Here is a 16,438-nt window from a genome sequence, read left to right as displayed (position 1 = left end):
AATGGTGACCATGAAACCATTGTCGATTGTAAAAACCCATCTGGTTCCCCTTTAGGGAAAGAAATCTGCCATCCTTACCTGGTCTGGCCTACATGCGATTCCAGACCCACAGCAATGTGGTTGACTCTTAAATGACCTATAAAATGCCCTCTGAAATAGCCTAGCAAGCCATTCAGTTGTATCAAACCAAGGACAATTAGGGATTGGCAATAAATGCTGGCATAGCCAGCAACGCCCACATCCCATGAACTAATAAATAAATAAAACTCCAGGAGCGTAGTTCGGTGGATTCAATAGCTGGAGTCGAATATCAAAATCGTTGCAGGATTGTCTCGAAGACATGGATTTTCAGCAGGTCATGACATTAGTTGCTTGTAGACTTACTATTAGGAGGTTGGCTTTCTGTACTTGAAAAGGAACAGCTTTGGAAACTTTAAGATGTTACAGTCTCCAGTTCTTTTAAGGCACAATGGTACTGCCTGGTCTGCTTTCTGTTTTTTCTGCAGTCTATATTTGAAAGATTTTTTAAATGGAGACTAACATGGCTGCCCCACCATGTGAATTCCCACAGTTCCTTTTCTAAATATGGTGGGTGTCTATGTTGATTAGCCACATCCTGTTAATTGTTCTAAGACATTCATCCTGAGGAGGATTAAGACAATCACATTCTTTGTTTCAGGAGAAAACCATTCAATTCAGAAATGTCTCCCTATGATTTCAGGATGGGCGTTGATGACACCTCTTGGTCTGGAAGGTGTTCTTTTGTCCTTTCAGACAGTGAGTCAGTTCTTTCATACACAAGCTGAATGTCAGCTGGCATTCGGCGGTCATCTTTGCACCATGTCCACTTTTAATGTCCATTGTAATTCATTTAAACAAAAGGAAAATTCAGTTTCAGAAGATGCTATTCTCAATATAGTCCATGTTTAAAGTTATGAATAGGACATGCCTGTACTCGGCATGACACAGCCAAGATGTTTTCCAACAATAAATGGGCAGGATAACAGAAAATGTCCTGGGCTGTATCTGTATCGCTGACGATATTGCGGTGATAGAGCAGACCAAGGCAGAGTATGACCGAAACTTGCATTTGCTAATGTTGGCTGCTTGTTGTGAGGAAGCTTCTATGGGATCTCCACTGTCACCAATTGTCATCAACATTTTCATGGAAGAGTTTGAACACGCAGCACTTCAATCAGCTACTCTTCGATCTAAACTCTGACTCCGATATGTCGATAATACTTTTATCATATGGGAACATGATTAGGAGAGATTTTCATAGTTTTTCTTACAGCACTTTAATAGCCAACATCCAAACATTACTTTCACTATGGAGATGGAACAACAATTTTCCATACCGTTCCTTGATGTTCTTATTACCAAGTCTCATAACGGCATACCAGCACACCAAGTCTGCGCCAGTCATACTGTTAGATACCTGAACTACTGTTCTTTTCATCATCCCTTCACACTTCATTTGGTCTCCAACACCCTCATCAGAAGAGCCTACACCATTAGCAATAAGAAACGTCTACAACAAGGACTGCTTCATATCAAGTTTACACTTCTCAATGGATTTCCTTCTTGCAAGATTAACACATGTCCACCTGTTACTCGCACTACAACAAGTACCTTAACCAAGATAAGAGTCAGCCTCCCATACATCGGCTTCATCTTGCACAGACTACAACACATACTCAAGTCAGCGGACATAGAAGTCTGACGTAAGTCATCCAAGAAGCTCCACTCCATCCTTCATGCTGGCAAAGACAAGAAATCATCTCACAACAAACCAAGAATTTACTGCATACCATGCAACTGCGGATTCAGCTACGTTGGAGAAACACACTGCAGCCTACACACTAGATTCAAAAAACACCAAGCCTGCTTCAAACACAGCGAACAGGACAAGTCAGCCATCGTCAAGCACACTCAACTCAATAACCACCGCATCAAATAGTCTAATTCCAAAATCATTTCATTCATTACGCACTGACATACAAGACGCGTTAGGGAAGCTATGGAGATCTATCAACACCCCACCATCCCCAAGACAGTGGCTTGCTCATCAGTGATACCTGGCTACTCTACTCAAGAAACACATCACCACCTGCTTTGCAGCCAACATACCCTGACAACAACAATAGTATGCATCAACTTACCACGAGGCACAATAGCTGACCAATCAGCAGCAAGAATAATAGCATGTACCAACCTATCATGGAACACAATTAGCCAATCAATAGCAGCAAGACCAAAAACATGTAATGACCTATCAGTAGTAAATCCTGCCCACTTTCCCATTCTCCACCACATATAAACCCACTATTTCCACCCATTCCAGTTATTCCTCTAGATGACGGGCAGAGTACACTGCCCAAAACATCGAGGCCTGCCAGTTCTTCTAAGAACTCCTTTCCCAAGGAAACAACTGCTCTTTTCAGAGCAAATGTGCATGGTGTAAATTCGTCATATTCAGCATGATCACCCTCCATTGCTTCCACACCTGCCTTGCACTCAAAGACAGGCTGCCCTGCCATGACACATTCAATGTCTATGCCCTTCTCCTCCACTTGTGTCACCACAGTGATTAATGGCACTCCGCCTCCGGTTTGTTGACACTCTCTAGCATTATGAGTGTGCATCTCCTGCAAGCACAAACATGTGCAATGTCAATCCTGTCTCATGGCCCATTTGTGCTGGTCACTCTGAGGTACTGTAAATGTGCAGCACCGCACCATTGGGATCGCATGGTGACCCAATCTTTCAGCCATCTCAATGTAGCGTTCATTCATCATTGACCATGGGGTTTGGGTTAGTGCGAACTGGGCGCTTCAATGTGGACGTTGGTGCCTGATGTTGCCTCATGTATGGGTCTACCACCTGGCCTCACATTTCATAGGCACCTTTTAATTCATGCTGGGCTTCCAGTTTGCAACTCTAAACGCCACACACCTTTCCAGACCCCAGAGGTTATTAGATCTCTTCCTGCACTGTATCCAGGTTCTTGCAACGACCTCTCAGTTGCTGAATATCTCTGCCACCTCCAGCCATGCCTTCTTTGTTAGGCTTACTGGCCTCCTACATACATCTGCTGGAAACAAGTCATCTCTCCTTTGTCTTACTGCCTACAGGAGCCCCTTCAGAGAGGTGTCACTGAATCATGGAGAAACCCTTCCTCGTGATGAAGCCAATCCTCTGTTGCTTCCATTGATATCGACGCCCCTCTTTTGTTGCCTGTGCCTTTAAAAATGGTGCCTCACAGTGAGCTGCTGACACTATGACCCGTCAGCCACTCTTAATTAGCTGCCTACCGACCTGCCGGCCCTGACATTGCGTCATCGATCCAATCAGTAAAATTCAGACCAAAGACTTTGGGAATCCATGTACACTGTCATTGCAAATACTATCATTTTGTAGAAATAGTGGGGATCAGTTGAGCTCTATTACATAACAGCAGGTGTATAATTGCAATATAATTATTTTGCAATTAATGAAGTTATTTATACATTTACCAGAAAACAGTCCACTGCATTGTGTCCTGCACAGAATTCAGGTCTGAGGTCTGACTGGCAACTGGGTATTGTTTCAGTCATAAATACCAGGCTTGAACACCAGAACTACTCCATCTCATTCATTATCTGGCTTTTCTGTCAAGAAATTGGGTTCATTTTAAGGTGTTCTTTGCAGAATAGAAGTAGGGCTCCCCGAAGTAACAATTCTAGGGATCATTCCAGTAGTCTCTAACTGAAGTGGAAGGTGAGTCGAGCCCCTTTTGCTGGTAAGCACCAGGCACTCGTTGTGAATTATGCAGTGGTCCTCAGGCCACCAAGGGTTGGATTTTCATTATGGAAGCGGGAAACAGGAACAGGGACTGATTTTGGGTCAGAAACCCGCCTCTGGTGGGAAACCTGTTCAGGTTCAGATTTTTAAAAGGTTAAGTCCTTAATTGGTTTGGAGACAGGTTTCCTGTCCACTTAGAACCAATGGGGCCAGGAATAGAAATGGGTCAGAACAAGTGTGGGACTCATGTAGACGTTCCGACAGCCATCACTGAGGCTGCTGGTTGCCCTGAGGGAGAGATCTCTCTTCCACAACACCAGAGGGAATCAAGATGTCGCAGTGAAGCTGGAGGGCTGGCACTAGGAGCAAGGCAGAACCTTGTTTCATCGATGCTGACCTGGATCTAATACTGGAGGCCGTGAGGGTGAGGAGGGAGGTCCTCTTCTTAGACGGTGGCAGGGAGAGGTCACTTTGTTGTGCAGCAGGGGCACCAGTCTGTTCACTATTATCCCCCTCCACCTCCTCTTCCCGCTCCTCTCTTGCCTCCTGCTCCTCCCCGATGAGCTGTCTCCTTCCAGGACCTCACTGTCCTGAAGGTCCACACCTCTCTGGGGAACCATGTTATGGAGAGTGCAGCAGACCACCACAATGACTGAGACCCTAGCAGGAGGGTACTGGAGGACACCACCCAACTGGTCCAGGCACTGGAACTGCATCTTCATAAGGCAGCTCAATGGTTGACCTGCTGAGCAGGTGGCATTAGTTGTATTGCCTCTGTGTTCTGTCTTGGGCTCCTGTGGAGGAGTGAATAGCCATCCCTACAAGGGATTTTCCTTGTCCCCTTGGATCCATCCATGTACTTTGGGGGATGGAGTGAAGAATCAAGGCAGCCTGGACTGGCGGAGGATAAAGGAGTCATGGCAGCTACCAGGAAAGTGAGTGCACACATGGAGGAAGCTCTTGTTGTGGTTACAGACCAGTTGGATATTTAGGGTATGGAAGCCTTTCCTGTTGATGGATCTCACTGGCCAGTCATTGGGTGCTTTCATGGCTACATCTGTGCAATCAATGATGCCCTGGACCTAAGGGAATCCAGTGTTGGTGGTGAAACCTAATGCCCTCTGTACCTGTGCTGGTCAATCTGTGTCAAAGTGGGTGTAGTCCCACCCGCCCTCCTGAATATGGCATCCATCAGCTGCCTGATGGCCTGATGAGCTACTGACTCCGAGATGCCACCTAGGTCCACAGCTTAACCCTAGAATGGCCTGGTTGCATAAATTCAGCGCGGCAGTGACCTTGACAGCTGCAGTTAGGGGACTGCCATGGCGGCCCCAAAGCCTCAGGTTGTCATGAGGTTTTTTTGTGTTATCTTAAGCAACATAATGAGATATGTGGATTCCAGTTCCTTGAAGATCTCTAGAGGGTTTATTAACAGCTAAACTAGTATATGCAATATAGAACAAATTATATATAGAACCTTTGTCCAATGTGTTACAATGCAGAATGACTATGGCTTCTAGTCATATGACTACATCCTGGCTCTTAGTTCATGAGCATATTGAGTTCTTAAAGGGACATCACTCTTAAAGCGATCATACAACATCCCCTTTCTTTCCAAAGATAAGTCTCGCACGCTACAAGTAAAAACACATAAAATTGGATAATATCAAAATTAGTTATACAGGTATAGAGATTTATCAAATTTATAAGTATAAAGATAGGAATTGGGAAATTTATGAATGCAGAAGCTTAAGAAAAATAATAGGGTAATAATAGTAGGGGATTTCAACTTCCCTAATATCAACTGAGATAGTCCTAGTGCAAAAGGCTTAAAGGGGGGGTGGACTTCTTAAAATGCATACAGGAGAGCTTTCTGAGCCAGCATGTAGAAAGAGAAGGGGCAGTACTGGATCTAATCCTAGGGAATGAAGCCGGACGAGTGGTAGAATTGTCAGTGAGGGAGCATTTCGGGGATAGTGAACATAACTCTGTAAGATTTAAAGTAGATATGGAAAAGGACAAAGATGGACCGGAAATAAAGGTACTGAATTGGGGGAAGGCCGATTTCAATATGATAAAACAGGATCTGGCCAAAGTGGACTGGGAGCAGCTACTTGTAGGAAAGTCTACATCAGACCAATGGGAATTCAAAGAGGAAATAGTGAGAGTTCAGGGCCAACATGTTCCCGTAAAGGTGAAGGGTAGGACCAACAAGTCCAGGGAACCCTGGATGTTAAGGGATATAGAGGATTGGATAAGGAAATAAAAGGAGGCTTATGGCAGATTCAGAGCACTGAAAACAGTGGAGGCACTAGAGGAGTATAATAAGTGTAAGGGGGTACTTAAAAAAGTAATTAGGAAAGCGAAGATGGGACATGAAAAAACACTGGCGGGCAAGATAAAGGAAAATCCTAAGGTGTTTTATAAGTATATTAAGGGCAAGAGGATAACCAGGGAAAGAGTAGGGCCCATTAGGGACCAAAGTGGCAATCTGTGTGTGGAGCCGGAGGATATAGGTGCGGTTTTAAATGATTATTTTTCATCTGTGTTCACTATGGAGAAGGACGATGAAGGTGTAGTAATCAGGGAGGGGGATTGTAATATACTTGAACAAGTTAGCATTGAAAGGGAGTAAGTATTAGTTGTTTTAGTGGGCTTAGAAGTGGATAAATCCCCAGGCCCAGATGAGATGTATCCCATGAGATGTTATGTGAAGGAAGGGAGGAGATAGCAGGGGCGCTGACACAAATTTTCAAATCCTCTCTGGCCACAGGAGAGGTGCCAGAGGATTGGAGGACAGCGAATGTGGTACCATTATTCAAGAAGGGTAGCAGAGATTAAGCAGGTAATTACAGGCTGGTAGTAATTACAGTGGTAGGAAAACTATTGGAAAAAATTCTGAGGGATAGGATTAATCTCCACTTTGAGAGGCAGGGATTAATCATAGATAGTCAGCATGGCTTTGTCAGGGGGAGATCATGTCTAACTAACTTGATAGAACTTTTCGAGGCAGTAACTAGATGAGGGTAAAGCAGTTGATGTAGTCTACACGGACTTCAGTCAGGCTTTTGATAAGGTCCCGCATGGGGGATTGGTTAAGAAGGTAAGAGCCCATGGGATCCAGGGCAATTTGGCAAATTGGATCCAAGATTGGCTTAGTGGCAGGAGGCAGAGGGTGATGGTCGAGGGTTGTTTTTGCGAGTGGAAGCCTGTGACCAGTGGTGTACCGCAGGGATTGGTGCTGCGACCCTTGCTGTTTGTAATGTACATTAATGATTTAGACATGAATATAGGAGGTATGACCAGTAAGTTTGCAGATGACACGAAAATTGGTGGTCTCGTAAATAGTGAGGAGGAAAGCCTTAGATTACAGGGAGGTATAGATGGGCTGGTAAGATGGGCGGAGCTGTGGCAAATGGAATTTAATCCTGAGAAGTGTGAGGTGATGCATTGTGAGAGGACTAACAAAACAAGGGAATATACAATGGATGGTAGGAAGTATAGAGAGTCAGAGAGACCTTGGTGTCTTTGTCCATAGATCACTGAAGGCAGCAGCACAGGTTGATAAGGTGGTTAGGAAGGCATATGGGATACTTGCCTTTATTAGCCGAGGCATGGAATATAAGAGCAGGGAGGTTATGATGGAGCTGTATAAAACGCTAGTTAGACCACAGCTGGAGTACTGTGTACAGTTCTGGGCACCACACTATAGGAAGAATGTAATGGCACTGGAGAGGGTGCAGAGGAGATTCACCAGGATATTGCCTGGGCTGGAGCATTTCAGCTATGAAGAGAGACTGAAAAGACTGGGGTTGTTTTCCTTAGAGCAGAGAAGGCTGAGGGGGGGAACCTGATTGAGGTATACAAAATTATGAGGGGCATTATAGGTTAGATAGGAAGAAACGTTTTCCCTTGACGGAGGGGGCATAGATTTAAGGTAAGGGGCAGAAGGTTCAGATGGGATTTGAGAAAAAATGTTTTCACCCAGAGGGTGAATCTGGAACGCACTGTCTGAAGAGGTAGTAGAGGCAGGAACCCTCACAACATTTAAGAAGTATTTAGATGCGCACTTGAAATGCCATAGCATACAAGGCTATGGGCCAAGTGCTGGAAAATGGCATTAGAATAGTTAGGTGCTTGATGGCCGGCACAGGCACGATGGGACAAAGGGCCTGTTTCTGTTCTGTATGACTCTAAGAGTCCATATATCGTTTTGGTGGTTTGATAACTCTTCCAGATCTTGTTAAGGTATAACCTTCGGGGATGTAGATTTCACCCTTGGCTGGGATTTTTGGCTTGCATATGTCAATGCGTTGGTTGTTGTCCCGTTGTTCCGTCACACCCTCATCGTCAGAGTGTGCGCCTTCGAGTATTGCACACGTCTCTTAAGGGGCGACGGTTCCTCCTCAACACTGCTCCGTTAGATGTTGTAACCTCGTAAGACCTAGGCTCACTGCATACTTTGGATACCTCTGCGGGTATTTATGTTGTCATTGTGGGGTGTCTGACCCTGACCTTTTGTCCTACATGTAGTTGAGGTAGTTCCACCCCTGTATGTCGGTCATGCACCGTCTTCATTCTTCCTTAGTTTTCGAGTACTGTCTCCTGCATCTTGGAGAATTTGGACAGATCATTCTCACTTGTCTGCCAAACATGATCTCTGCTGGCGACAGTAAGCCCATATCCATAGGTGTAGCTCTGAGGTGTAACATGGAAACATGAAAATCTTGTTTCGTTATCCTACACTTCAGGATAAGTGATTTAATTATGCGAACCATTCGCTTGGCAAGACCGTTAGATCTAAGGTAGTGTGGTGAGGATGTCACATGGTTTACACCCCATTTGGCACACATATCCCTGAAAGGTCTGCCCATATACTGTGTCAGAAATAATTTCTTCAGGTGCACCAAACAGACTGAATATGGCACTCAATGTGTCTGTGACAACCGCACTTAAAGTGTCTTTTACTTGTCTGACAATTGGAAATTTGGAGAAATAATCGGTGACTAAGATAAAGTCATCTCCATTTACGGAAAAGAGATCAGTGGTGATTTTGGACCAAGGGACTGACGGAATCTCGTGAGAGTGTAGAGGTTCTTTGCGTTGTTGTGGCTGGTGGCTCTGGCATGCCTCGTACAGCATCACTAACCTTTCAATTTCCCTGTTGATCTCTGGCCAATAAACAGTGTCTCGTATAATAAGAGCAAAATACTGTGGATGCTGCAACTCTGAAATGAGAACAGAAAGTGCCGGAAATATTCAGCAGGTCTGGCAGCATCTGTGCAGAGAGAAACAGAGTTAACATTTCAGGTCTGTGACCTTTCATCATGTGTTCTGATGAACTAGCTTCCATGTCAATCTCAGTCCTGAGTTTGTGCTTGCCAACTTTCCTTGGGCACATGATATTATTAATAGCCAAAGCTTCCAGTTGTTTGACTTCATCAACACAATGTGTCAGGTTTACAATGTGAAACACCTGCTCATCTTCTGTCTGAGAATCGCTCCACTCTGAGTCTTGTCTCAGGTCTACTTTGCCGTGGACTTTGTGTATCGGCTTGCATTTACACTGGTCTCTGGCATTGTCCTTGATCTGTTGCAATATTGCTGCACCTATCTTGTTTGTTTGTGTCCTATTGTGACTTCTGGCTGTGTCTTTGCAGCCAAATTTCTTGCATAGGCAGGCCCAGTGTCCTTTTGCACTGCACGCCTTGCACAGATCTTGAAATGCAGGACAACCTCATGGTGAGTGGGACAAACCATACTTACCACATAGCTTGCTTGCTTTTTGTGACCTGGTTACTATGCCAATGCTGTCGGTTTCACCTAGTGCTTGTAGATGCTGTTGTCAAGCTACAATGGCATCATATTTCCTGCCATCTTCCAGCAGCGCATCAATGCTGTGACCTTTCCTTTTCCCCAAGAGGTCTTTTTGAAATGCTTCAATAGGTGTTGAGACAATCACCAACTCCATTACGCACTCCGATAGCTCAATTTCTGAAAAATCGCATTTGTTGCCCTTACTGCGGCATCTACTGATGAACTGATCTGTTAACTCCTGTGGCTGATACCTGTAGGACATCTATTCCAGGCAATGAATTATAAAATTCACTCTTACCCGAAGCTGATCTTCTAGCACTTTCCATATCTTTGCTGGATCTTTCTGGTCCTCTTCAGATAAACCAGAGGTATTGATTCTGTATAACCCCTCATTTCCAACTGCTATCAGTATTTGCACAGCCTGCTTATCTGCTTCTGCAACCGTTCGGTCTATGAAGCATAGCATAACTGCATCCTTTGTTTAAAAAATTTGAACTCGGATAGGATAGCAATGGCCTTCCAGTGCATGCTGGAAAATTTGATATCCATCTTTTGCTGTTCTTTTGCTTTCTGCTCCATATTTAACTTTTTTCAGCTCTGTGTGTACCTTCAGCACTGTATTTATTATGTATTTTCTATTTGTGGCTTAAAACATGTTTTAAAATTTGTTCTATTAACTCTGTGTTGTTCCCCCTTGAAGATTTTTTTTTAGTTTGGCTTGATTTAATGGAGTGTAACAGGTGGTTGACAGTGTTCCCTGTTTGTTTATTTCTCTTCCAGTACTATGCTGAAATGTTTACACAGCTGCTTATGGATCTCACAGAGCTGTTTGATAGTTCCAGTTGCTCTTTTTTTACTGGAACTTATTTACCTTGTTCATGCTTGACTGGTGTAATTTTTTTTCTCTTTCTCAGATATGGCTGCATTAATGGAGACTCTGCTGTGTGCAGGGGTTTCCTGCGAATTTTTGTTCACTTCACTATCGGACTTTTTTTTCCTCTCAGTTTGTGTGCTTTTCAGGGTTTCCCCTTTTTTTTCTCGCTCACATGGAGCCTTTAGAAAATGATTTTTTTTAAACTTTTTTTTAAAACCAGGATTTCTCAATCATCAACACAATGACTCATCCAATTGTTTGTTTTCAGTAATGCTTCCGTTCTATGGAGCTTTTCTCAGCCTTCTGAGGTATGCAGCTTTCTTTTTCTCTTTTCAGGTACTTGTTTTAAAGTTTCTTCACTTGTTGCTTCAAATTTTCTCTTCTGTTTTCTGTATTGCTTTAAACTTTGTTTGCTGTTTTACTTGTGGTCTTCAGGCTTATATTTTGCCTTTTCACCACTGCTGCCACCAGTCATAAGATTCTTTGTGTTATCTTAAGCAACACAATGACGTGCATGGATTCCAGTTCCTTAAAGATCTCTGGAGGGTTTATTAACAGCTAAACTAGTATATACAATACAGAGCAAACTATATACAGAACCTTTGTCCACAGTATTACAGCGCAGAGAGGTCATGGCTTCTAGTCGCATAACTACATCCTGGTACTTAGCTCATTAGCATACTTAGTTCTTAAAGGGAAATCACTCTTAAAGCGATCATACAAAATAGGTCATTTTGGATCACAGCACACAGGAACAAGACCATCTGCCTCGATAGGCGCAGCCTCCTACAGCACTGAGGCTCTGTCATTTGCAGGCAGCTGACTCTTGGGCTGTGCACCTGATGTCATGGATCGTGCCTTCCTCCCCTTGCAGCCCCCCCGTTGTGCTCCGCTGGCCTCCTGCTGTCCAGGAGGTTGCATCTGCTGCAGATCATCCTGGCTGCTCTGATGAATGTCAAAGGAGTCTGTTCCCATCCAAACTCCCTCAGCTGGGCCTTATGTATTTCGCAGCCCTTGCCCTGCCAAACTCAGGGGCCCAAGTGATGCCAGTGGCCTCACAGCCCTCTCCAGATTCCTACCACTCACCACTGAGAAAAGCATGTCTTACAGGTCCAGCAATGGCTACTCTGTGGCACTTTTGCAGCAGCTGAGCTTTATATTTTGTACCCCTGTATCATTTTAATCAGCCCTTCCCACAGCTCTCATGGCCCTCCGCAGTGTTCATGACTTGTTCACCCTGCCATATTCCAGACAGGGCATTCTCCACATTCCCTTCCATTAAAAATCCCAAACAGCTCCTGAAAAGCCTGTTAATGAGCTCCTCAATGAGCTCAACAAGGCACTTAATTCAAGCTGGGTAGGGTTATCATTCCTCCCATCCTGGCATCCCTTTAAAAATGGCATCACTTTCCGCAGGCAGCAGGACCCAGTGCCAACCTCAGTGAACACGATCTTTAAATGACGCTCACACCCGCTCCCACCCCCAGCGAGCTTTAAAAATCCAGCTCTAAGCATCTGTATGTTGCTCAACAATAATTGTAGTAAACATTGGGCTGGGTTCTAAGAGTCCCTCGCCCACACGGGCATCTCAACACGGAGCTGCCGTGATTTCAAACGCGGCGGCTCATTTCCATGGCCACAGTGCCCGCCCCCTGCCATCACATGGAGGTGGCAGGAGAGCCATCGCAGGCAACAGCATCCAGCGCCAATGCGCAGGCGCTGGTGCCATTTTTAAAGGGCTTACATCCCTTACAGAAGATTTAACATTAAAGGGCCAGGTCAGTTCAATGACCAAAAAAAAAGAGTTAAATTTTCATTAAATTCATTTTCCCACCCACCCCCAATTGCAATTCAGAACATTCCTGCCCTTTTCTTCCCCGGATTTTGTTTATTAACAATTTGCCCTTTGCCTCCAAAATTCAGCACCTTTCCCGTCATCCTCCCCTGACCAAGCCGCAGTGATATCACTCCACCACCCCCCCCCCCACCCCACCCCGCACAGAGAAACAATCCTCCTCCCCTCTCCCCACAGATGTCGCGCCACGTTTCCCCAAATGGGGATTCAAAAGTGCGGCATTGTCGGCCGCCCGAATGAAGATTGCTGCAGTGACTCAGGAGGCGACGGGACCCTCATTAAATCAGGTATGTAAATTAGTTTACATATTTAAATGGGGATCCCGTCGCTAAGCAGTGGGGTGGCCGCCAAGATTGACACGGGTCTGTCGCCCTCGGAGTCGATGGCAGGCCTCTGCTGCACTATCTGCATTGCCCCCCCCAACCAACGTTCCCGATGGCAGAGGGGCTTTAAAATCCAGCTCAGTACACCTGATTTAAAGGCTTCATAGCCAAAGGGAAAAGACAATGACTGTGACATTATACTGTGGTATATGGAAGTAGTACGCTTAACATATTCATTTGAAATTCCTCTCTCTACTATATAAGCAGAGGTGCTAACTCATTTAACTTAAATCTGTTGACACCCCTGCTAAAGGAGAGGAATTTAAAGAAACACGTGGGGCCAGATCTTGCTGAAGAGGTATATCTTGTGATCGGTATTGCTAGTTAGATGTTTTCCTGCACACCAGCTCGAAAAAACTTTTGCTCCATAACTAGCTGGAAATGCAAGCTGATAATGGCATAGCGAGGGCAATGAAGCATCTAGGGCCTTAGTAAATGGCAAAACTAGCAATCTATGCCCTTAACCAATGAGATTTAAGGATTAAGAAAGGAACAGGAATGACAGAGGAGGGGGAATTAGAGTCAAATCAGGTATGGAATGAAAAATGAAAGAAACAAAGAGAAGGAAAGAAAGATTGGGTTGAGATAGAAAAAAGACAGAAAGAAAAAACTTTTAAAATTTTAAATATTCTGAATCTCTAACAAGAATTTACTGCACACAGGAATGAAATTGAATGGTTTAAATTGTTTCTTTTCTGGGCCAGGGAAGTTGAGTGGCATTGCATTAACAATCATTACATTGTTTAAAGGGTAATTGCACTCTTAATTACCAGTCCTAATTTACTGTGGTATGTTTCATGAGCAATTAATATGCAAATCCAGCAAGCTCTTAAAAGTAATGGAGAGGCTAAGGACAAGGTGCCATTTGTGCAAAGCAACTCATGGTGAATCTCTTAATCCCCTGAACATGCTTGATGATTTGTGCATTAATAATGTCATGTATCATTAACACGTGTTATTTTTCCAGTAAGATTTGGCCCGTTAAAAGTTCATATGAAACTATAGGCTCAATGTCTTAGATGCTTTGTGCTTTATTTTTCTCATCTCATCCTGTGTGGTTGAAAGGGTAAATTGGGGTAATTGAAGATTACTCCAATTCTGATCCATATGCTATACACTGACTTGGAAGTAAGTGTATATTCTCAGAGCATGCAAAGACTCTTAGGATGCAGGTGGTGCATCCTTCACAAGCACTGTGTCGACACCAACACAGGAGGAAATGGTTAATTAAAATCAAAGTCAAATATAAAAAAGAAATGAAACTAAATACCTGCTAAGCTTTAATAAAGCAATGTCATTCCTGTTGGGTTCGGTAACCATTCTGTCAACGCTTATTATCTGCCTTGATGATTCAAATGCACTCTCTTTGTATATTCCAACATAGACTCTGTAGTTTTGAGGCCTCGAGGATCTGTGACAAATGCAATTAAGAAATTAGCTGCTGTTTAGTTTAGTTTAGAGATACAGCACTGAAACAGGCCCTTCGGCCCACCGAGTCTGTGCCGACCATCAACCACCCATTTATACTAATCCTACACGAATCCCATATTCCTACCACATCCTCACCTGTCACTATATTTCCCTACCAGCTACCTATACTAGGGGCAATTTATAATGGCCAATTTACCTACCAACCTGCAAGTCTTTTGGCTGTGGGAGGAAACCGGAGCACCCCGGAGAAAACCCACGCAGACACAGGGAGAACTTGCAAACTCCACACAGGCAGTACCCAGAATTGAACCCGGGTCGCTGGAGCTGTGAGGCTGCGGTGCTAACCACTGCGCCACTGTGCCGCCTTTGTCACATTTGTCTTTACAACAACAACAGCTTGCATTTATATAACACCTTCAACATAATAAAATATCCCAAGGCACTTTACAGGAGCTTTACCAAACAAAACTTGACACTGAGCTATATCAGAAGATATGAGGTAGGTTTTAAGGAATGTCTTAAAGGAAGAGAGTGAGGTGGAGAGGATTTAGGGAGGGAATCCCGAAACCTGGGCCCTAGGCGACTGAAGGCATTACTGCCTATGGTGGAGCGAGGTTACAGAGATAGGGAGGGGTGAAGCGATGGAGGGATGTGGAAAGAAGGATGAGAAATTTAAAATCGAGGTGTTACCAGACCAGGAGTCAATGTAGCTCAGGGAGAACGGGGGTCGCTAAGATTATAAGTATCCAATGCATTGTTCCCTTACCGTTCTAGACAGTGTTTCGCTGTGAGCACCCATTTGGTATCGATAAGAGTCCCTCCACAGAAGTGAGCACCAAAGCTGTGATATACAAGACAGTTTTTAATAATATAACATCAATTGCTTTAATGGTAAGCTTCATGATGAATGTAAATAATGCAATGCATAAAAAATTCTTCATGTTCCTCCCCCATTCTTTTGCCAATTATCAAAAAAATCTGCTCCAAGGAAAGCAGTCCTAGTTTCTCTAGGTTCTCCATGTAACTGAAGTCCTACATCCCAGGTACCATTCTAAAAAATCTCCTCTGCTCTTGCTCCAAGGTCACTTCTCCCCCCACTCAGTTCCAGCTCATCTGTTCCATTTCTCAATGGCAGGATCGGACAAAGTCAACATGGATTTAGGAAAGGGAAATCATGCTTGACAAATCTACTGGAATTTTATGAGGATGTAACTAGTAGAATAGATAAGGGAGAACCAGTGGATGTGTATTTGGACTTTCAGACGGCTTTCGATAAGGTCCCACACAAGAGACTAGCATGCAAAATTAAAGCACATGGGATTGGGGGTAAGATACTGACATGGATAGAGAACTGGTTGGCAGACAGGAAACAAAGAATAGGAATAAACGGATCTTTTTCCGAGTGGCAAGCAGTGGCTAGTGGGGTATCACAGGGATCAGTGCTAGGACCACAGCTATTCACAATATATATTAATGATATAGATGAAGGAATTAAATGTAATATATCCAAGTTTGCAGATGATACAAAGCTGGGGGGGAGTGTGAGCTATGAGGAGGATGCAGAGAAGCTCCAGTGTGATTTGGACAGGTTGAGTGAATGGGCAAATACATGGCAGATGCAGTATAATGTAGATAAATGTGAGGTTATTCCCTTTGGTGGCAAAAACAGAAAGGCAGATTATTATCTGAATGGCGACAAATTGGGAAAGGGGGAGGTGCAGCGAGACCTGGGTGTCCTTGTGCACCAGTCGCTGAAAGTAAGCATGCAGGTGCAGCAGGCAGTTAAGAAGGCAAATGGTATGTTGGCCTTCATAGTAAGAGGATTAGAGTACAGGAGCAAGGATGTCTTGCTGCAATTATACAAGGCCTTGGTGAGACCACATCTGGAGTATTGTGTGCAGTTTTGGTCCCCTTATCTGAGGAAGGATGTTCATGCAATGGAGGGAGTGCAGCGAAGGGTCATCAGACTGATTCCTGGGATGGCAGGACTGACGTATGAAGAGAGATTGGGTCGATTAGGCTTGTATTTGCTAGAGTTCAGAAGAATGAGAGGGATCTCATAGAAACCTACAAAATTCTAACAGGACTGGACAGACTAGATGCAGGAAGGATGCTCCCAATGGCAGGGGAGTCCAGGACCAGGGACCACAGTCTAAGGATAAGGGGTATGCCATTTAGGACTGTGATGAGGAGAGATTTCTTCACCCAGAGAGTGGTGAACCTATGGAATTCTCTACCACGGAAAGCAGTTGAGGCCAAATCATTAAATATTTTCAAGAGTTATATATAATTCTT

General features: G+C 44.2%; 1 protein-coding gene across 1 annotated transcript in view; it reads right to left on the bottom strand.

Annotated features, from left to right (window-relative positions):
• The window catches only part of plg (plasminogen), a 151,235-nt gene that overhangs the window by 30,828 nt on the left and 103,969 nt on the right, over nucleotides 1-16,438 (bottom strand). The window contains exons 15-16 of the mRNA XM_068044620.1: nucleotides 14,910-14,984; nucleotides 13,983-14,123 (exon numbers count right to left, since the gene is read on the bottom strand). Of these exons, the coding sequence (XP_067900721.1) occupies nucleotides 13,983-14,123; nucleotides 14,910-14,984 (216 nt within the window). The remainder of the gene's footprint in view (nucleotides 1-13,982; nucleotides 14,124-14,909; nucleotides 14,985-16,438) is intronic.

The sequence above is a fragment of the Heterodontus francisci genome, chromosome 13, assembly GCF_036365525.1.
Source record: "Heterodontus francisci isolate sHetFra1 chromosome 13, sHetFra1.hap1, whole genome shotgun sequence".
In the NCBI taxonomy this organism is placed as follows: Eukaryota; Metazoa; Chordata; class Chondrichthyes; order Heterodontiformes; family Heterodontidae; genus Heterodontus; species Heterodontus francisci.
Note: the sequence above shows the minus strand (reverse complement) of the source record. Positions and strands in the feature narration are given on the sequence as shown.